The sequence below is a fragment of the Polyodon spathula genome, chromosome 13 (assembly GCF_017654505.1).
Source record: "Polyodon spathula isolate WHYD16114869_AA chromosome 13, ASM1765450v1, whole genome shotgun sequence".
Taxonomy (NCBI): domain Eukaryota; kingdom Metazoa; phylum Chordata; class Actinopteri; order Acipenseriformes; family Polyodontidae; genus Polyodon; species Polyodon spathula.
The window spans coordinates 29,782,385-29,803,790 of record NC_054546.1 but is presented as its reverse complement, the minus strand read 5'-3'; the positions used below and the strand labels follow the sequence as shown (position 1 = coordinate 29,803,790).

General features: G+C 38.5%; 2 protein-coding genes across 4 annotated transcripts in view; one reads left to right on the top strand and one right to left on the bottom strand.

The window, feature by feature from the left end:
- Positions 1-2,251: 2,251 nt before the first annotated feature.
- LOC121325121 (forkhead box protein C2-like) lies at positions 2,252-4,548 on the bottom strand. The gene has a single exon (XM_041267411.1). It carries the CDS (start codon positions 4,285-4,287, stop codon positions 2,866-2,868), a length of 1,422 nt encoding a protein of 473 aa, XP_041123345.1. The 5' UTR covers positions 4,288-4,548; the 3' UTR covers positions 2,252-2,865.
- Positions 4,549-9,424: 4,876 nt separating this feature from the next.
- gan (gigaxonin) overlaps positions 9,425-21,406 on the top strand; it is a 42,767-nt gene continuing 30,785 nt past the window's right edge. For all 3 annotated transcript variants that reach the window (XR_005951341.1, XM_041267894.1, XM_041267896.1), the window contains exons 1-5: positions 9,425-9,893; positions 12,674-12,788; positions 13,744-14,094; positions 14,435-14,652; positions 20,864-20,985. Coding sequence is in view for 2 of the 3 variants with exons in the window: in XM_041267894.1 (XP_041123828.1) it covers positions 9,712-9,893; positions 12,674-12,788; positions 13,744-14,094; positions 14,435-14,652; positions 20,864-20,985 (988 nt within the window). In the remaining variant the exon portion in view is untranslated. The remainder of the gene's footprint in view (positions 9,894-12,673; positions 12,789-13,743; positions 14,095-14,434; positions 14,653-20,863; positions 20,986-21,406) is intronic.

Here is a 21,406-nt window from a genome sequence, read left to right as displayed (position 1 = left end):
ATCATAGGTAAAAGCGTACAAGAAACAAAAATATAATTGAAAACCGCCTGAACGAGACACCAAGGTTGAATTCAATCATTCACATGATAATGGGTGTTGGCATTTGTCTTATTTGTTTTAAACCACGTGGGAAAAAATGCATAGTGATGCCGTACTTCTAAAAAACAACACACACACACACACACACACACACACACACACACACACACGGAAGCCTTGTTATTATGTAGATATCTCCCTGGACCTATTTTGGAGAGGGGGTTAATTGTTTGAAGGGTCTGTAATTCGAGCTGGTTTAATGGATTTGACATAGCAACTCCAGAAGAGATGCTGACAATATGAGATCCATAAAGCACTTTCATTAAGTCATACAGTACTGCTGCTTCGATTTCTGTGCGAGATTATATTTACGAAGTTCATAAGAAAGATTTAGAGTACAGCGGCGTATTTTAGCTGCAATTCTAATTTTGCAATTATGCTATTTATTTTATCGCAGTTGTTTGTTGGCAAATAAACCAGTAGTACATATAACAATTAGCATTCACAAAGCTATGATACGTTACCCGGGTGTGTTTAAACCTCCCCCCCCCCCCCCCCCCCCAAAGTAACGTCGTTATCGATACTATGACGTTATGGGCGGAGTGTGTTAAACTGCCCCCCCCCCCCCCCCCCCCCCCCCCCCCCCCCCCGTTTTTTTTCTAATATTTAATACAATGTTAAGTTTACACCTGGAAAAAAAAAAAAAAAAAAAAAGGTTTGGTCCATGTATTGCAATAGACAGTTATAAAGCTGTGGATTTTTTTAATTTATATTTGGATAGGTTCAAGCAATCCTTGAGCAACACTACTACTTGTTTATAACATTATCTTTAATACAATTTTGGAATATTTAACAATATTTACTAAAGTAGAAAACTGGAAAAATACCTTTCTATTTTTTTTAATAAATTGAAGCTTACTGCAGGGAAAACACACACACAAAAACAGGCATAGTACTACAGAAGTGGTAATATGTTTAAAAAAATAAAAGAGTTGAAGAATTGTTAGATTTTGTCTTGTATTCGGGACCTGCCATAAACATGACCACTTAACTGTGTTTTTATTTTTTGTGTTTTGTTATTCGCATGTATTATTACAAACCAATAGGCTAATTCACATAACCCAAATATTTACACTATTTCAGTGAAGCCAAATAATGATTTGTACGTTGAATGTTGCCGTCATCAGAATGTGAACTATGGGAAATTCTAGTTCAGAAACAATAGATTGTGTGTTATTACCATTTGTGAAATATATATATATCTATATATATATGAAATATATATATATATATATATATTATCATATATATATATATATTATATAATATATCATTATATAGTTAAATATAGCGTGCAGAAGTATGTAATCCTAATGGTGTTTTAGTTCTACAATACACTACATAATTTAAAAGGACCCGATTAATTTAGCGTTAAACTGAAATATGTTTGTATACTACATTTAAAAGTAGCCAATTTAAATACATTCGTGTTTAAGTGTAATTAAACTGGTTTGCGTACAACAAATATTGTAACACCAATTGTTTCAACTTGACTTTTTTCGTGTACACTGAAAGTGTTTGTAAATGTTTATGGTTAAAATACAACTGTTGCAAAATGTCCTGTCACCCAACATTAGGGATAATGTTCATCTCTCTTCTCTCTCTCTCTCTCTCTCTCTCTCTCTCTCTCTCTCTCTCTCTCTCTCTCTCTCTGAGAGTTCTCTCATATAATAATAATAATAATAATAATAATAATAATAATAATAATAATAATAATAATAATAATATTAAAAACTTACTTTTGTATTTGTGATTGCTTAAAATAAACTCATAAGCTAACGTTAGTTTGTACATAATTATAGAAATAGATCAAATATGTCGCTGTTAGTCAGTATTTTGGATTTTTTTTTTCCATAAAAGTTTCACAAAACGTTTGGGCTCACACAACCCAAAACGCGCAGCAATAATCTGATAGGCGGTGTTCCTACTTTAGTTGCACACACATATATACCTTATAATAGTTCAGAAAAACAACTTCATTTTAAGCAAAAGAAAAACATTTATTTTCAACGTAAGTACAACGTATGTTAGATACTAATTAAAAAAAAAAAACTTGGGTAAAAAGGAAAGAAACCGTTCGTATCGTTAAACGCAAATCCCCCCCCCCCCCCCCCCCCCCCAAAAAAAAAAAAAAAAAAAAATCTTGAAAAAAAAAGGGGGGGGGGGGATTTGGATGAAGAAAAGTTTTCCCAAATAAATAAGTTTGGTTCACAAACCCACAAATACAGATAACAACAGACTTTAAGAAATCGTTTGGATAAGACAAAAAAGATTTAAATTTGGCACTTAATGACTTTGGGTAACAGTTTACCATAATAATCCAGTGAACTCAACTTTAAATATAATATTAATGGCTCTGTTACTGGGCCAATTTAAAGATTAAAAGCATTTACAAAAAGATCGGATTTGAAAAAAGAAGGAAAAACAACAGAATTTTGCAGAAAAACAAATACAACCTTGTACTGTACAATATTGGTCCAAAACTTACTTCTGAGACCATTTGGCACAGATTTGCCTTTCTGCGTAATAAACTTTTTTTTTTTTTTTTTTTTTACTTTTTTTTTTTTCCAAGTAGTTTTTCGTTGTATTAAACACCAAGCACAGGTTGTGCGTGAACATCAAATAATGTATTTACATTTTCTACACCTAAACTTTGGCCTTGATTGTGTCCACTCGCTCGAAGTTTGCATATTTCCTATGTGCATCTTTAGATCACGGTTTACAGTTTTTGAGATTCCCAATATGACTTTAAAAGAGGTGCTTTTATCAATATTTAGTGCAGTCATATGCATACGGACTCGTATGGCGGTAAATGGAAGAAGTCGATCTATACGGGATCTGACAGCTTGTGTTGCCGCTCACCTGGTGCTCGCTGAGGGCTGAACTCTCAATGCCGAGTCGGTGCGAGCTGAACATATCCCGAACATTGGGGAAAGTCTGCTGCTGGCTGCTAAAGCTATGTCCCGAAAGAGGATTCAGATCGGCTCCGTGATTAAGATACCAAGACGTTGTCTGTCCTGTGCCAACAGTCTGTTGGTGATGACTGGAGGCAAGGACGCCGTCTTGGCTTGCCGCGAGGTTCATTTGGTTTAGCGGGGGCGTTGTGCCACTGTGGTGATCTGAGATCGCTTCTTCCAGAGTGGTGGGGACGCACATGGGTCCCGTCCTGTCCCCTGCATACAAGCTCATTGCCCGCATGCTGCACTGGTAGTTAGCGTTAGAGTCCATGCCCTGGCTGCAAGCCGGGCTGTAAATAGACGACTGTGATTGAGGGTAGCTGAGCGAAAGAGAGGGCACCAAGCCTGGCCTGCTTGGTGGCGCAGACACCGGGCTCAGGTCTCCTTGAGGGGAAGTTCTTAAGGTCATGATGTTCTCCACGCTAAACCCCGAAAGGCCGTTGTTTGAAGTGTGGTGATCGGGGATGGAGCTCTCGGTGGACACTGACGGGGTTGATGCCATGCTCCTCGGACTGTCTTGCATGACGCTGCCGCTGTCTGGGCTCATATTTTCCACTTTGGTGATGACTGGTATATCTGGAGACGATGCCTCACTTTTGATCACGACCTTCTTTTCTGAAAGCATTTCTTTCGGCGTGCCATCGCATTTGGACCCAGGGCTCTGGATTTTCGTTTGCTCTTTGGTTTGACCAGCCCTGTCTTCCTTCTCCCGACCCGAATCCTTCTTCTTGAATCGCCTCCGTCTTCGGAGAAAGCTGCCGTTTTCGAACATGTTGTAGGAGTCCGGGTCCAGACTCCAGTAGCTGCCCTTGCCAGGCTTTTTATCATCCCGGGGTACTTTCACGAAGCACTCGTTTAGGGACAAGTTGTGACGTATGCTGTTCTGCCAGCCTTGTTTATTTTCACGGTAGAAAGGGAAGCGATCCATGATAAACTGATAAATTCCATTGAGGGTAATTTTCTTATCAGGCGCATTTTGGATTGCCATGGTGATCAGTGCGATGTAGCTGTAAGGAGGTTTTACCAAGTCCTTGGGTGCTGTCTGTTGATGGTGGTAAGGTCCATATGATCTGGCCATGCCAGCAGCGTACTGGTCGTGACCCGAATATACACTCATCGGGGTGGGCATGCTGCCATAACTGCCCGCTGTCCTGTAGTAGTTCTGCTCACTCAGGTAAGGAACGACGCCCAAAGTGTTGGGGTCTGACACTGAGTAGCGTGCCTGCATCATTGACGGCTCAAAACAGTGTAAACCAAGTTATAATACTGAGTTGGTAATATAAAAAGTCTTAAATTCTTGTAGTTGTCCCCCAGTATGCGCCTCAGTAATAAACGCACATCTGCATCCTTTCTTCGCTGATTTTAAACAATGTGTAAACGCACACAACACCACTGAAAAGCTGAAATAATCAACATTAAGCAAGGCGAACTGGGTGCCAGCGCGCCTGTAAGCTAAACTCCTAAAAAGATTTGGGAAAGTTTCAAAACTTCTCAGGCGAGTTGCGCTTTTACTCCAGAAGCACCACAGCCCTCCTCCAAACTTTTGACCAGTCAGGATCGAGCTGGGAAACTTCTTGGCCAATGGAATCAGGGGAAGCGTTGCAAACTTTGAGCGCTAGGACCCCAGAATAAGAGCTGATTGTTTTATAGTGTTCAAAAAGTTGTGAGGATATCCACCTACACAAAACAAAACGTATTACAACTTTCCTTTAATTTGCTTTAACTTAGGGTGTTTGTTATAGCAGGTATAAAACGTATCTCTAAATGTTATTTTCATTTTCAAATCTGTTCTTTTTCTTTTTGATTCTCCACAAAACAATCCAAGAACACGGTCAATTACAAATAATTCATTCAGCTGGTTTCCATTTTGGTTACTTAAACAACTTTAAAATCAATTATAAGTATTTAACCGCAATATATTAACAATGCGTATGTGTAACCCAGGGTTACATTTCAAAACATGATTTGATTATCAGAACTGTACTGCAAAACAGTTTTACAATGACAACCAGAACGCTCTGTAAGAAATAAACCAAAATAGAGTATATAGCACTTTAGAACAGCCTAAAAACGATGTTTATACAATGCTATTCCGACTCGTGTAATTGTGTAGATTTGTAAACGGAATTTGGCCCGTTTAATATATTAATGCGTTTAGTTTTATATGTATTTTGTTAAAGAGAATAAGCTGTCTGCTGCAATAAATGATGTGTGCATTGTAGAAGCGGGAGTCTTTGTTTATTTATTTATTTATTTTTCTTGGCATAACTTTACCAGATTTCGTTAATTAATGAACCATGCAGAAGAGGTGTTACATTTAGCCGCTTAGCGCCATTCTGTTACATTGAGAAACCATTCCCCCTTTAAGAAAGAACGACAAAAGTTTTAACAGTAACCTAAGTGAAGTCACACTAAGGTTAGAAACATACCCGCTTATCTTGTTTAATAGTATTAGTTTGATTTCAACTTATATTAAGTTTTATTTTTTCTTGTTTGTTTGTTTGTTTGTTTTTAACGCATAGGTTTCAGTTAAGGGATTCCGAGTTGCCTAATGCAAAACATATATAGGCTATTAACTGTTAGGAAACTGTTTTGTCTGCTTTTTTTTCAAGAGAAAACTTCAAATAAACCAGAGTTTGTGTATCATTTTAATGTTCTATTTTATTTAGTCTTACTAATGCATGTAGCGTAGATCGTATATTTTTCGATAAATTATAAATGCTGTTATTTAAAAAAAAAAAGACTGCTACATTATTTTTATGGCTAAAAAAAAAACAGATTACAGGTTAAATATATTTTATTTGTGTAAGTGCAATTTCTCAGTCTGAGTTTGTTTGTGCCAACTGATTTTAGTGTAATTATTTGATCTATTGAGATTAATTACAGGCATACGCGTTTTACTTTGCAACAAGAAAGACACATATGACTACAACGTAAAACACTGTTCTTTTCTTACCATTACTTTTGAATGCAATCGTTCAACACAATTCTAATCGTTTTGGGTTTTAACTGTCCTGATTTTACTATTAACATAACAGTAAAACAAAAGTATTAGCTTATTCAGGTCAATTAATTTGCGTTTATGTTCTACTATATTTATTTATTTATTTAAGATAAATGTAAATCGTGTATTTAAATGCCTTTTTATTTTATCCAAAAAAACTTTTTCTTTATTTTTTAAACCGTCGAATTCGTGATATTTTTACCACATGAACATAGTAGTTTTTTCAGGACATAAAATTCATTTTTCTATTAATATAAATTTATTGAGAATTCGTGTTGCGGCAATTTTAAACGCAACACTTGATCTATATCTTACCTAATTCGTTTGTATCCATTTGAGACTCTTTATTTAAAGAAACGTCAAACGTCTGCTCAAAACTGACATCTTCTTATAAACCCAAAACGAAATGCTTTGCCCCGACTCAGTGCTGTGTGTATTTGTATCAATGCCGAGGAGAAAGTCAAAATCAACTGAAACACACACGGATCAGTGGCAACAAAAACATGTCATTTGGGGAAAAAAAAAAAAAAAGTTTTTTAAATAAAGCCCACTAACGTAAAGGAAACAAAGCGTTTTTTTTTTTTTTTTTTTTTTTTTTCTAAAATGAATACATACAGGTCTGCCTTCTCAGCAACACAGAGCCGCGTTAGGGAAGTTGGGCTTTTCTGTATAATTTTTGCAATTAACAAACCATAGCTTATATTGTTTTGTTGTACATATACATAGATTTAAATACTTGTTTGAGAAACTTGGTTCCTTGTTTTGAAGAAGTAACATACAGGAACAAAAACCACTATGCATTGCCTCACGTTTAACATTAACTTTACATACAGAATTAATCAATTTTTAACTTTAGATGCCTACCACTGTGAAGCAACATGATACTGCAGATTTCGAGAATAACCCGTTCTATCCCTCACTTTAAAACAGAGTAAAAGCAGTCTAAAAAGATAAAGAAATATAATCTGTCCATTAATTTTACTGGCAATGCTCCCATCTAGCGCTTAAAAGAAAATACTGAAGGTCCATTTTTTTGTAGTGTGTTTTCTTGTGTGCTGCTGCTGCGACCTAGTGGATATTCTAGAAGTTGTCTCTTTTACGACGATAACCCAGCTATTATTCAACGCAGTATAGATGGATTTTTTAAACAATTTGTATGTCATTCAGCGGCTTGTAGTAAATTGGAAACGTTATTTATCAAGGAAAAAAAATAGCATAGATTTAATTGATATATTTATTTATTTTGTTTGTTTAGTATAATGTAAGGGCAAGTCAACTTTGATGAGAAATTATTTCTATAAATGAAGTAAAATGGATTTGTGGGGAGAAAAAATAATAATAATAATTTGATTTCGCCAGATGTTAAAATGAAGTGAAAATGAAATGGTTGGTTTGTATTGGACCACAACAGTAATGGAAAGTAACTCAAAAAATCACACGAAAAAGCTGTGGCAGTACCACCAAGTGTGCTGCCAGTATCGCTGATATGACCTGAAGATTAAACAAAGTGGCAGTGAAATAAAACTGCAAACTAATAGAAAACAGTTCTCTACCAGATATTAAGACAATACCAGAGACATGGTAGCAGTATTCCAACAAACACCATTAGCATGCCACCTTTACAGATTCCTGTAAAAATTAATGTACAACCAACTCAGGGAGCTTTTCCAATCAAATAAACCACCACTTTCTCCAGGGGGAACCTTAAAAAAAAATTCAGGCCAACCGTGGGCTTTTCTAAACCTTTTCATGGAATCTAAAATTGGGGAAACAATGAGCGAAAAAAAGAAAAAATTGTTTTGGGATACAATAATAAATTATATTTTTTATTTTAAAATATGTTTTATACCAAATTTAGAAACACCATTTGTCTCAGGGACCTTAAAAATCTCAGCACCGTGGCTTTCTAATCCTTTCATGCATTCAATATTGAAAATAGCTGAAAAAAAAATAGTTTTGGATACATAATAATTATATTTTTTATTAAAAAGGTAAAAAATTTTTCAAAAGTTTTCATCTCGTATGAGGTCCTTAACATTTGCGTCTTCCATAGGCCCCTCATATAAAGAGAAGAAGAGAGGGTTTTTTTTGTATCCGTTCCCATATGAGGTCACAATGCACGAAAGGGATAATTGGGCCCTTGGATTTCAAAGCAAGCAGGCCAGTATAGAAAGAAGTCACTCACACTCACACTTTATTGCAAGGCTCCACAATTCTAGTCACGAGGGCATTTCCACTCCAGGTTTACATGGTTCAATCAAGCAATTTAGACATATGCTTTACCCTCCCTTGGTTTATATTGTTTTAAAAAAGAGTAACCAATTCTGTGGGCAAACTGAGAGAAGTTGGGTCTCACAAACCTAGGTGTGTTTTTTCATTTCTCCAAATCTGTGATGGCTAATAACATGTTCCTGGTTTTCTGGGAGAAGGGAAATAATCAAGGCTTTAAAATGTGTTTTCTTAAATCTACAGGGATGGAAATAACATTCCTGCTGCACAGCTGCTCAATGCATTCCTGGTTTCACACTGGGTTTAATCAGACACAGCTGAGCTTGTTACCTATACCCTGTGGTTAATCAAGCTTGTAGTAAAACTTGGAATGGATGAAACCACATTAGGAGTCTTATTTCCATCACTGATTCAATTAGGATAGAAATATCATACTGACTGCTCTACTCATAGATTCAGTATGTTTTTGGTTCTTGCTTTTAAATATACTTTAATAAATTAACATGCACACATTTAAAAAGCTGTAGATGTTGCCAATCCTTCCTAGTAATAAATTACTTCCTGTGCCATAGGTCAAATGAGCCCCAATTATTTAAATCTAGCCTGAAAACATACCATGTGCCCTTCAGAACAGGACAAATAATAGTGACACAAGAACAGTAAGGCATGGTTTGCGTATCACAGTGACCAGCAGGGCAGTGATATTAAGGTTACTTGGGTCGCCTACCAAATTAGAAAAGTGTTACACTCTCTTAAGAATGGACACAAAGCATACTATTATAAAAGCATACAGACAGGGAATGTTTTTAAATGTTTTTATAAGTTTACCATTGTTAACCTTGGCCATTGTTACATGCAAGTGTCTCTGTTACTTTACAACATTTACAGTTGAATAAGCAACATCTTCTATTTAAAGGGAATAATAAACAACGCTGCTGTTTCTTTTTTTCAGAGCAGCAGTCTTACCTAAATTGTATGAAGCTGCATTCAGTTACCAGTCTGCTGTTGTGTGATTTGCTACTGAAGCAACACTCTCCTGTGTGATTGGCTATGGAAGACCGTTTTCCCCCCCACACTCTGCATGTGGAAAGTGAGTTTTCTGGGCGCTGGAAAATGACGTTTCCAGGAAACAACGTCGTTTATAATGTGCAAAAGGGAGTAGTATAGAACGCAGTAAGCTTGCCACGGGAAAAGACTGAGAAAGAGATGTTTGAATAGTAATTACAAAATAATAGTAATAAAAACTTAAGACTTAACATTCTAGTAGGAAACGCAGTTGGAATGGAATGGCGTTGTATTTAAATACAGACGATTGCTACGTTGCTGTGGAAACTTTCATTGCACATTAGATAAACTTAAAAAAATAAATAAATCTTGTATGCATTACCGGGAACGTCTTGTGACTCGGAAAAGTGTGCTGTTATGACTGATTCGGCTGTCAGCTGTGGTTCGGTCGTGTCGGACCCAAAACATTCGTGCAAGGTGCTCCGGGCCCTCCGTTCATTCCGGGAGGAAAATTGTTTCCAAGATGCGGTACTTGTTCTCGACGGAGAAGAGATTCCGGTCCAGAAAAACATCTTGGCAGCCGCCAGCCCTTACATAAGGTATATACTTATATTGTTATTATTAATACTGTTTCTCATAAATACTGTGTAATAAAGCTTCTGTGGCTAACAGTGCTTTCATAAACTAACCATCTTCCTGCATATCAAATATATACTGTGTCTCATGTGGCATTTTTTTTTTTTTTTTTTAAGTTTAGGACATTTATAGCACCATATGAATAAGTCTGTCCCGTTTTTCATGAGTAACATGATCCTGTTTGATCCCAAACTGCAAAATCGCTTCGCAAGAACCGCAGTTGCAAAACATATCGTACTTGCATAATAAATACACAGCACAGGCACAGCGGTCTGTAGACTGGTAAGCTCTGTCTTTCACTGTAAAATACCAGTTTAGACTGAGGTTCAAGACAGTAGCCACAGTCGGCCGAATTTTGTCTGATGTGTCTGTACCTGCAAAGCAGCTCAGGTGTGAGTCATGCTGAGTCAGCTGCAGGGAATAAAGTAATGCTTCATGTGTAGGCTTGCACATTCAGAATTTTTTTTACATTTTTTTTTTTTTAATTCTCTCTCACAGTACTAGGGCTTTACACTTGCACCCAGTCCCGGATTTACAATTTGTATATTATTTAAACTATCAGGAGCTACGAGTTTCATGTTAAATAGTCATTCCATCATTATATCTTTACAAACTCCTCTTAGTTAAGAGTGAGGTGTGACTGATTCATTTCGGTAATAAACCTAAACAAAGGAGGAACAAGTTTCAAGCCCTTCAGTACATTGGTTACTGGTCCCTAGATTTATAATTTTAGGCTACTGTTTCTTGTCTCAGCCACATTAAACAGTTGCAGTCCATTCACGTGACTGTTTTACAGACCGCTCAGGTTTCCCTGCATACACTCAATAACATCATGCAGATGAGCATCTGATTCAAGGGTTAGACTTGCCAGCTTGGTATTGATGGCCTGGCTAATCTAACAACAATTACATTTTAAATAAAGGCTCTGGAAGGAGATTTGTTCTAATGACGATGTCTAAGTGGCATCACAGTGTTTTAATCCGATTAGGCTGAGACCCTCTGGGTTTATATATATATATATATATACATATGTATATGTATATGTGTGGCCATGCACCCAGTAGAATTTAATAGAGGGAAGATCAGAAATGTAACTGTACATATATCCAGACATTGACAAAATCGAAACAAAAGGTGTTCAAGGACTTCCCCTTCTTTTAAATAAAAGTTCTTATTCATACATGCATTAGAGTAAGTGGCTTCAAATGGAAGTTTCTTTTTCTATTTTAGTGTCTGCAGTCATTCAGAATCACACAGTATTGCAAAAACAATAAACAGCAGAGTGAAGCGGTCTACTCTTTAATCAAGTCAATATAATTTGATCATGTGTCACATGTTTGGATTTAAAGTGAGTTTTCACTCTTTTAGATTACGACACAAGTTGATGATCCATGTAAAACATTTGTATTTGTTACAATAGTTAGCTTATTGTACTTTCTTCAAGTATTATATGACCAGGTAGTGGTGAATATGATCACAAATGCATTATTTAATCTCTGATTGATGATATTGCCTTTTTGATGGAAATTACTTTCCTCAGCATGTTCTACGACCAGCTCCTCTGAAACTAATCTGTTAATTGTCACAATTGTACACCCTTTCCTTGGCTTCTTGTCTCATCTTGGACTGGTTTCAAGATACTCCTCCTAAAACTCATTAGAGCAGGCTTGTTCCAGCATGTGTTGTATCTCCTGGTTTTACAGCAGTCTGAATGTGCAATCTGTTGGGGAATAAAGTTTGAAGGCGGAATAGGTTGAGTGACCAACCATGTTCTGAAATGCAGTTTCACGACAGGACATACAAGACCAACTTGGTTTGAGTCTGAAAAAACACAGTTATATTAATTAATGTACTGTTGTTTGAATCGCTTTACCTCATTTTCTGTATCAGTGACCTTCTTCTAAAAGCACCCCTTTTGCCTCAACAGAACTCCTTAAAACATGTTGTATCTTGAAGTACAGTGAGTACACCAGTGTAACCAGAAAATACATCTGTAAAAAACCCCGCATTGAACAAATTATGCCTTTCGTACAAACACTGCGATGCAGGAGAAATCTCTTCCCCTGTAACACCGTGCATGTAACAAATACCTTAATCGTTCAATATGGGGTTTCTTACAGATTATACCCTAGGGGCAGTGGAAGCAGGTCAAGTTTACACTATCTACCTCAGTTGATCTTTGTAAGGTTGTAGCACTTTATATTTAAAGTTTAAGTTTCCCTTTTTCATCTAAAAAGGTTACATGTAAGAAAACTTGTTACTCCATCCAGTATTTGATTTAAACACCTAAAGTGTGCTGTAGGGTTCAGACGCTTCAGGATTCCAGAATATTACAATTAAATGTTAATTAAATTGAACCTTACCACCTGACTTGCAGGTCCTGGAACTAGGTCATTGAGTCATGGTCACAAGCTGTAGCCAGATCCCTCAGTAATGAAACACAATTTAATTTGACAGCAGCAAGATATACGTGAAATTAATTTACAGCATTTTAAAAGTTGTTGCTCAAGTTATATTTAGTTTAATAAAGACAAAAATCTTACAGTGCAGACCGTAACACTAAAAAATAACCTTTTAAATACATGCAACAGGTTCCATTTTTGCTTCCAGAAAAATCAGTTTAGAAAATACTTGTCAACTACACATTCAGACTATTTTATACACTTTGTAGTCTGTAAGATTGTATGAGCGCCACACACCATTAGTGAGTCTTATTTTATTTTATTTTTTATTTTTTTTGCAGAACTAAACTGAATTACAACCCTCCGAAGGAAGATGGCTCTGTGTATAGGATTGAGCTTCAGGGGATCTCTGTCAGTGTAATGAATGAGCTTCTGGACTACATCTTCTCTGGCCAGGTGGGGTTTGTATGCAGCAGTAAATCTTTGACGGATTCAAATTTAACTATTTTGTTTCGCTCTCTAATTGCTTCTGTTAAACTTATTATGTGACTCTGCTTTGTCACGGTTTTAAGCAAGATGTAGTGTCATAATTGATTACATATTACAGTAATAAATGAATATGCAATTCAATATTTTTTCACTAAGAAGTAAAAACTTATACTTATGTAGCTTCAATGCTCTTTTTGCATCCCTCCTCACTGTTTCTGGAGTTTGCAATCCTTCTGAGTGGTTGTGGGTTCTCTTGCTACTGTATGAGTTATCATTCTACTCTTACTATGACTTTTCTTGGATTTGAGCTTGTCTGGAGTATCCTAATTGTGTGGCAATAGGACTAGTTGAATAGTTTGAATGGAATGAGGAAAGCTGTTCAGTCCCAACATTTAGGATTCTTTGGACCAGCTCAAAGCCAGGTAAAGACAGATTTATAAGAAAGAGCACCGAAACTGTCAAAGATTGCAAACACCATAAAAAAAGCAGCTATTAAAATGACATCTGAAGCTACTTACTCTTTAAAGTATGCCCAGCTACAAGTATAGGATTCGTTGAAGCAGAGTATTCTGGATAAAGTAATTTAGGTGAGTGTTCCTCAAGGCAACAAGTGCAACCCTAAATGACACCACCAGGAAGATCACACATATATCTTCACCATCCTAGAAGAAAGTGCTTATTGAGTTACATTCTAGGTTGCTATTCATTTGTTTATTTTTGGATTATAATGGAGAACCATGTTATAACTGTCTGATCAGACGTTTTGGGTGAAAAGTTTTTTTTTTCTTTCTTTACTGTAAACTGCCTTTGCCTTGTTACACTTCAATACCAGGGTTTAAATGAACCGTCCTCGATCTTGTTTATTTTATATTTGTGTCCTGTGCTTGGCCAGCTTATGTCAGTGAGCTTTCTTTTCATACAGATCCGACTCAGTGAAGAGACCATCCAGGACATTGTGCAGGCAGCGGACCTGCTGCTCCTCACTGACCTCAAGACCCTGTGCTGCGAGTTCCTGGAGGGCTGCATCGTGGCAGAGAACTGCATCGGGATCCGTCAGTTTGCGCTGCACTACTGCCTTCATCACGTGCACTACCTGGCCACAGAGTTCCTGGAGACGCACTTCAGGGACGTGAGCAGCACTGAGGAGTTCCTGGAGCTGAGCCCAGAGAGACTCAAAGAGATCATCGCCTTGGAGAAACTCAACGTGGGCAATGAGAAATACATCTTCGAAGCAGTGGTCAGGTGGATATCGGAAGATGTGGAAGCCAGGAGGGTAAGTGGGCAGGATCCACCGCTATAAAACCCGCAATAGTGGGTCAACAACAAGGGTATGTAAATAAGAAATTGTGTATACACTTGGCATCCCAAATTTTTTTAAAATGGAGGTAGTTTTAGATTCAGTGGAACTACTATAGGATGTATTTGCAGACATTTGTTTTTTTTTCCCATGTTTTGAATCTTAGGAAGGCCCATTTGAGTCATTTGGCCGCCCTAGGCATATCCCGTACAAGGAAGACATTTAGAAAAACAAATAAAATGTCCTCAGTAACCATTGTTGGTGTAATTTGCGTCTACTTCAAAACATTACACACATGCATTTTTTTTTTCTCTAGGTGTTCATGAAAGATGTGATGTCAGAGGTGTGGGTGCACGGCTTGGACTCGACCTACCTGCGAGATCAGATGATGGCTGACCCCCTGGTGCGAGATGTCATCCGGGAGTGTAACAACATCCCCCTGAGCCCAACACAGCACGGAGAGACCCAGCTCGCCACCTTCAAGCCCCGCGGCTACTCCGAGTGCATCATCACACTGGGAGGGGAGGACAGGGCGTGAGTCTAGGGTTTCTTAGGGTTTGGACGATAATGACGTTTTCAATTAATTACTATAAATCAGCTGTAGCTGTGGCCAAATCTTTTGCATCACCCTAAATAATTAACTACATTTACTTCATAAAATTGAATGAAACCCTCTGAATAATGTCACATTAACATGTTGCGTTACATACCATTTTGAAGTTTTCGATATACTTAACGGAAAATGGACAAATTGAAAAATGTGACGTTTCAAAATCTAACATGAAAATACTGCACTACTATTATGGCTTCCGGTAGACTTTTTGCAATGTCATTTTGTAGTTTCTTTGATTTACGCAATGTTAAATAAAGATCTAAATTATGTAATTATATATACAATCCTAAAATTGTAGGCAATGCAAAACGTTTGGCTACATCTGTATAAATGGTCACTGTAGCAGGATAGCGTGATGAATGAGACGCCGAGGCTAGAAACTGCATGGGTGAAAGTTTTCAATCTGTAGACGCAATTCCGTTAAAATAAAAACACTCACCTGTAGGTACCAATTTACCAAATTACTGAATAATAAAGTTTACTGGTTCAGAGTTTGCCTATATTTTTAAAGTTAGTGTGAGTTAGATTTTGTTATTATACAGTTAAATAAACTGTTAATGCAAGTTTCAGTCAAAATGACCTTTGGCTACTTTCACCCATGACACTGCAGTTAAACCGCTGTCACACGTTTATTAACAAAATAAACAAAAACCAACACATGAACAAAGCAGCTGGCACAAAGGCCAAAATAAAAGGTTTACACAAAACAAAACAATACTTCTGTCCAGCTGGGCATTCTCCTTCACAGACCAAAACAAAAATACACAGTTAGACTCCCCTAACTCCTCTCCAAACACTCTGCCCTAAACAAAGGATTTTCTTCCCTTATATCCCATGTGGCTGGAGCCTAATTTAGCATCAAGTATTCAGTTAAGGCCCCCAGCCACATTCCCACATTGAGATTGAATACCCTTGTCCCTGGCTACAACTTATTTGAAAATGGAGGTGTAATACAAGTAAAAGGCCACAGGGTGGTGCCAGATTGTCAAACTTAGCTGACTTCACAAGCGACTTATTATTACTATTTATTTATTTATTTGTTAGCAGACACCCTTATCCAGGGAGACTTTACAATTGTTACAAAATATCAGAGTACAAAGCCTCACATTACAAAATATTATATTGTATAGTATCACCGTACAGATAAGAGCAGTTGTAGAGTACAATAAAATCATAAGCAAAAGATCAAATTCAAGTAAGCAAAAAATAGAGATTACTGTAAATAATTACATGTAAGTGCGGGTTTGACTAAGAGCAGTTAACTTATATAAAAAATATTTGTTTATATGAGTGAAGTCCAGCATGAGTACGTAGTAAATATGATGAATGGCTGAGAATGATTTCAAGTAGGAGGAATTACAAAAGACGTGAACACGGATACTGGTCTTCCAAGCCAACTCAACCAGGAAAGAGGCATTTTGTTGCCCAGCTGTCTCAGATTTTGCTAGAAAAATTCACATGTTTCTTTTTTCTTAATTTCCCCTTTGAACTGTGACCTGGCAAAGGTCAACCAAAAGTGACCCTGACCCTGTGCTCAGTTTAGATGCTGCCATCATGTGTAGCACCTCGTCGACTGGTAATGAAGAGGGGTTTTGAGAGAAAAATATCAGGAGCACCTAACTCACTTTTGGCAAGTTGCCAGACGAGGGGTAAGTGATGAGTTTTATTCGAACTTCAGCCCAACCCTTTACCATGCAGGGGATGGGGGTCCTAAAATGTCGGAATTACTGTAACATTAGGGACCACTCTTACAAATCTTGTGAAACACTTTTGGTTTAAATTTCCCCCACTGGTCATTAAGCCCCTCCTGAAATTAGAATTTTTGGTATTTCTACCAAGTTTAGGCATAAATAACTTGCATGGAAGGGGCTACAAGAGTCAAGCAAAATATTTTGGTATCCATGGAATTTTGGCCAGTTTGGTGAGGCTAGAATACCACATAGTCCTAAGCGAACTGGTGTTATTCTTCAATTTTGCATTGTCTTGGGTTATATCTAGAGTAAAAAGTGACAGGGTGTGTATCCAGTGGCACTAGCTTGGAGCTGAGGGGTTACGACCTTGCAAATGGAACTTAGATTTCTTTGTTACAGTGGCACATTTGAAACTACCAAAACCTCAATTAGGTGTTTTTTAAAAACTACAAACTGACAGAAAACACAAAAAAATAGATTACCATGGTAAACTTAAGGAACTTGAGGGGTTAACAAGTTCCGGCACCACTACTGGAATTGAACTAAAAATCTCAGTTTGTATGATAAGTATATAACTGCGCAAAAAGGAAAGCATTTAAAACATTTTAAAAGTTTTATGCTGAACGTGGTTGGTTAACAAACTGTTATAGAAACCACACATCACATAGTTCAGTAATTATCACATTAAAATGTATTGCATCTGTGAACCCTAATGGGGAGTGAGATTTTCAGAGTGTTCTTCTCTTTTCTTGTGGTTTCTCTCCAACAAAAAGAAAATGTTTTTTTTCTTTAGATAGGGCGTGGTGCCGCCTTAGGGGTATAATTGACTGATTGGCTAATCATTCATGAGAAAGCCATTTGCAGCATTCCTAAGCATCCTAGACAGGCACATCTGAAACTCTTTGGAGTTTAAGTCTTCAATGGCCGGGAAGCTTTACCTTGCCACAGAAGTCCTATTTCTTCAGGATGTGCCAGTTGCTAGAATGCATGGCACCAGGGCACTGGAGCCCTGCACGGATCAGTGTTCAAAACCACATGGCAACCACGCTGCATTGTTGAGAAGGCCGAAGACACGCATATGCAAACGGTGGGGTAATTGGTGTAGTTGTGTTTTTTTTTTTTTTTTTTTTTTGAAAAACAGTGAATTTACCATCATTTTTTTCCACACCAGACCTCACTGCCAAAAGACATTGAGATTGGAAATCGCATATGGTACGGTAAGCATGTCATAAAGATCAAGTGGTTAACCCCTCAAGCACCTAAAATTTGCCAAGATTATCTATTGTTTGTGTTTTCGATCAGTTTGAACATGCAAGTTCATAACCCCTCAGCTCCAAGCTGGTGCCACTGGAAACACACCCTGTCATTTTTTACTCCAGATCTAACCCAAGACAATGCAAAATGAAAGAGTAATGCCAGTTCGGTTTAGACTATGTGGCACTTTAGCTTCGGCAAAGTGGCCATAAGCAATGCTCGAATGCTTGACAAATTAAAATTCAAAAATCCAAAATCCATGGATACTAAAATGGTTTGCTTGATTCTTGTAGATCTCATCAACATCTATCTTAAATTGGCCTAAATTGGTAGAAGTACCAAAAATTCTAATTTCAGGAGGGGGTTATGACCAGTGGGGGGACTTTGGAAGAGTGGTCCCTAAGGTTCTTACAGCAATATTAACATTTTAGGACCCGCATCCACTACAGGGTAAAGGGTTGGGCTAAAGTTTGAATAAAACTCGTTACTTACCCCTCATCTGGCAACTTGACAAAAGTGAATTAGGTGCTCCTGGTGTTTTTTTCTCAAAGCACTATTCATTCGATCGAAGTGGTACACATGATGGTAGCATCTAAGTTGAGCTCAGGGTGATTTTTCACTTTTCAGTGCAAGTGCAAGCTGATTCAAGTACCGGTACAATTGGGTGCCACATAGCCCAGTATAGTTCAGAATTGTAATGTTTACAGATGCTGTCTAAACAGTTGTGTCTTGAGGAAGCGCCAGAAGGTGGTCAGGGACTGAGCAGTCCTGATAGCAGTGGAACGACCTATCCATGGATGAGGGGCAAGAGTGGAGAAAGAGCGGGTTCTAGGAGCGGTGGGGTGGGGGTACCGCTAATATGCTGGTGATGGAGGAGTGGATGGGCGAGAGGGGGTGTAGGGAGAAATGATAGTCTGGAGATAGGAGGGAGCAGAAAGGTCAAGACAGCGATTGGCGAGTACATGTTTTTAATTGGGGGGTGGGGGGTAGACGACACCTGTCGAAAGCGAGCAAGAGGCAGAGGGTGAGCCACGCCAGGACACCCAGTGCGTGCAATCAGAGAGGTAGGAGGAGAACCAGGCAAGAGCAGTGCTGGAGAGTCCCCGGTCAGCGAGAGAGGACAGGAGAATAGAGTGGCCGACTGTGTCAAAGGCAACAGAGAGGTTGAGGAGAATTACAGTGGCTTGCGAAAGTATTGACTCCCCTTGGCATTTTTCCTATTTTGTTGCCTTACAACCTGGAATTAAAATTGATTTTTTGGGGGTTTGTATCATTTGATTTACACAACATGCCTACCACTTTGAAGATGCAAAATATTTTTTATTGTGAAACAAACAAGAAATAAGACAAAAAAACATAAAACTTGAGTTGCATAAGTATTCACCCACCCAAAGTAAATACTTTGTAGAGCCACCTTTTGCAGCAATTACAGCTGCAAGTCTCTTGGGGTATGTATCTATAAGTTTGGCACTGGGATTGTTTGCCCATTCTTCAAGGTAAAACTGCTCCAGCTCCTTCAAGTTGGATGGGTTCCGCTGGTGTACAGCAATCTTTAAGTCATAACACAGATTCTCAATTGGATTGAGGTCTGGGCTTTGACTAGGCCATTCCAAGACATTTAAATGTTTCCCTTTAAACCACTCGAGTGTTGCTTTAGCTGTATGCTTAGGATCATTGTCCTGCTGGAAGGTGAACCTCCGTCCCAGTCTCAAATCTCTGGAAGACTGAAACAGGTTTCCCTCAAGAATTTCCCTGTATTTAGCGCCATCCATCATTCCTTCAATTCTGACCAGTTTCCCAGTCCCTGCCGATGAAAAACATCCCCACAGCATGATGCTGCCACCACCATGCTTCACTGGAATGGTGTTCTCGGGGTGATGAGAGGTGTTGGGTTTGCGCCAGACATAGCGTTTTCCTTGATGGTCAAAAAGCTCAATTTTAGTCTCATCTGACCAGAGTACCTTCTTCCATATGTTTGGGGAGTCTCCAACATGCCTTTTGGCGAACACCAAACGTGTTTGCTTATTTTTTTCTTTAAGCAATGGCTTTTTTTCTGGCCACTCTTCCGTAAAGCCCAACTCTGTGGAGTGTATGGCTTAAAGTGGTCCTATGGACAGATACTCCAATCTCCGCTGTGGAGCTTTGCAGCTCCTTCAGGGTTATCTTTGGTCTCTTTGTTGCCTCTCTGATTAATGCCTTCCTTGCCTGGTCCGTGAGTTTTGGTGGGCGGCCCTCTCTTGCCAGGTTTGTTGTGGTGCCATATTCCTTCCATTTTTTAATAATGGCTTTAATGGTGCTCCGTGGGATGTTCAAAGTTTCGGATATTTTTTTATAACCCAACCCTGATCTGTACTTCTGCACAACTTTGTCCCTGACCTGTTTGGAGAGCTCCTTGGTCTTCGTGGTGCCGCTTGCTTGGTGGTGCCCCTTGCTTAGTGGTGTTGCAGACTCTGGGGCCTTTCAGAACAGGTGTATATATACTGAAATCATGTGACAGATCATGTGACACTTAGATTGCACACAGGTGGACTTTATTTAACTAATTATGTGACTTCTGAGGTAATTGGTTGCACCAGATCTTATTTAGAGGCTTAACAGCAAAGGGGGTGAATACATATGCACGCACCACTTTTCCGTTATTTTTTTAATTTCACTTCACCAATTTGGACTATTTTGTGTATGTCCATTACATGAAATCCAAATAAAAATCCATTTTAATTCCAGGTTGTAAGGCAACAAAATAGGAAAAATGCCAAGGGGGGTCAATACTTTTGCATGCCACTGTAGGACAGAGGAGAGGGAGGCGACACAGGCAGAAAAGAGCAGTTTCAGTGGAGTGTGCTGGGTGAAAACCAGATTGGAGGGGGTTAAGCAAAGAATGTGTTGACAGGAAAGTAGAGAGCTGGCGGTGTACTCTTCGCTCCAGGGTTTTAGAGAGGAATTGAAGAAAGACAGGATGGTAGTTGTGGAGGGATGATGCAGGTCTGTTTTGAAGGTAGAGGGAAAACAGCCAGATAGCAGAGAGGTGTTGAGAGGAGATGAAAGGGAGTAGAGAAGGGGCAGCAGTCTGTTAGCGGTGAGTGGGGAGGGGGTCCAGAGCACCGAATGATTGTACTTCCTATTCTTGGCTATGAACTGGGGAGGAGGGGCGTAGCTGGAATAGTAAAATCTCCCTCTTTCATTTCAGCACTCGCAAGCCATCTAAAGTCATGCGCTGCATGTGCCCGCTGTATGATCCAAACAGACAGCTCTGGATAGAGCTGATGCCCATGAGCGTTGCGAGATTCAGCCATGGAGTGCTGGCTGCAGGTGAGCCTTCCTCACCTCCCTGGGAGTTTTTTGGGTGTCCCAGATCAGTTTATTTATATTGCTACAGGTGCTATTAGTTAAAGCTGCATGATTTCTAATAGGTTTTGCTTTAGGGAGGGGGCTAATCTGGATTTGGGTGGGCACAAACAGGATGGTGATGTCACAATATTGTGACATTGGTCAGGAATGCAGTTTACATAACTTCCTGTTTTTACCCACCCAGTACCAAGTACAAATGCGACATAACCGTAATAATTCCAGAATGTTACAAATCAACATTTACCACTTTAAAATAATTGCTAAGTCACTTGAAAACTACACCACAGCAGGCCTGTCATAAAGTAGAGAGCAAAAGCTTTCATTAAGGTATATTTTTGTGAATGTGTGGCTCTATCTTTAAACTAAACATAGTGTTTCACCA

What these genes read in the sequence shown, in the direction of transcription:
- LOC121325121 (XM_041267411.1), bottom strand. Translation starts at nt 4,287, where the DNA reads ATGATGCAGGCACGCTACTCAGTGTCAGACCCCAACACTTTGGGCGTC.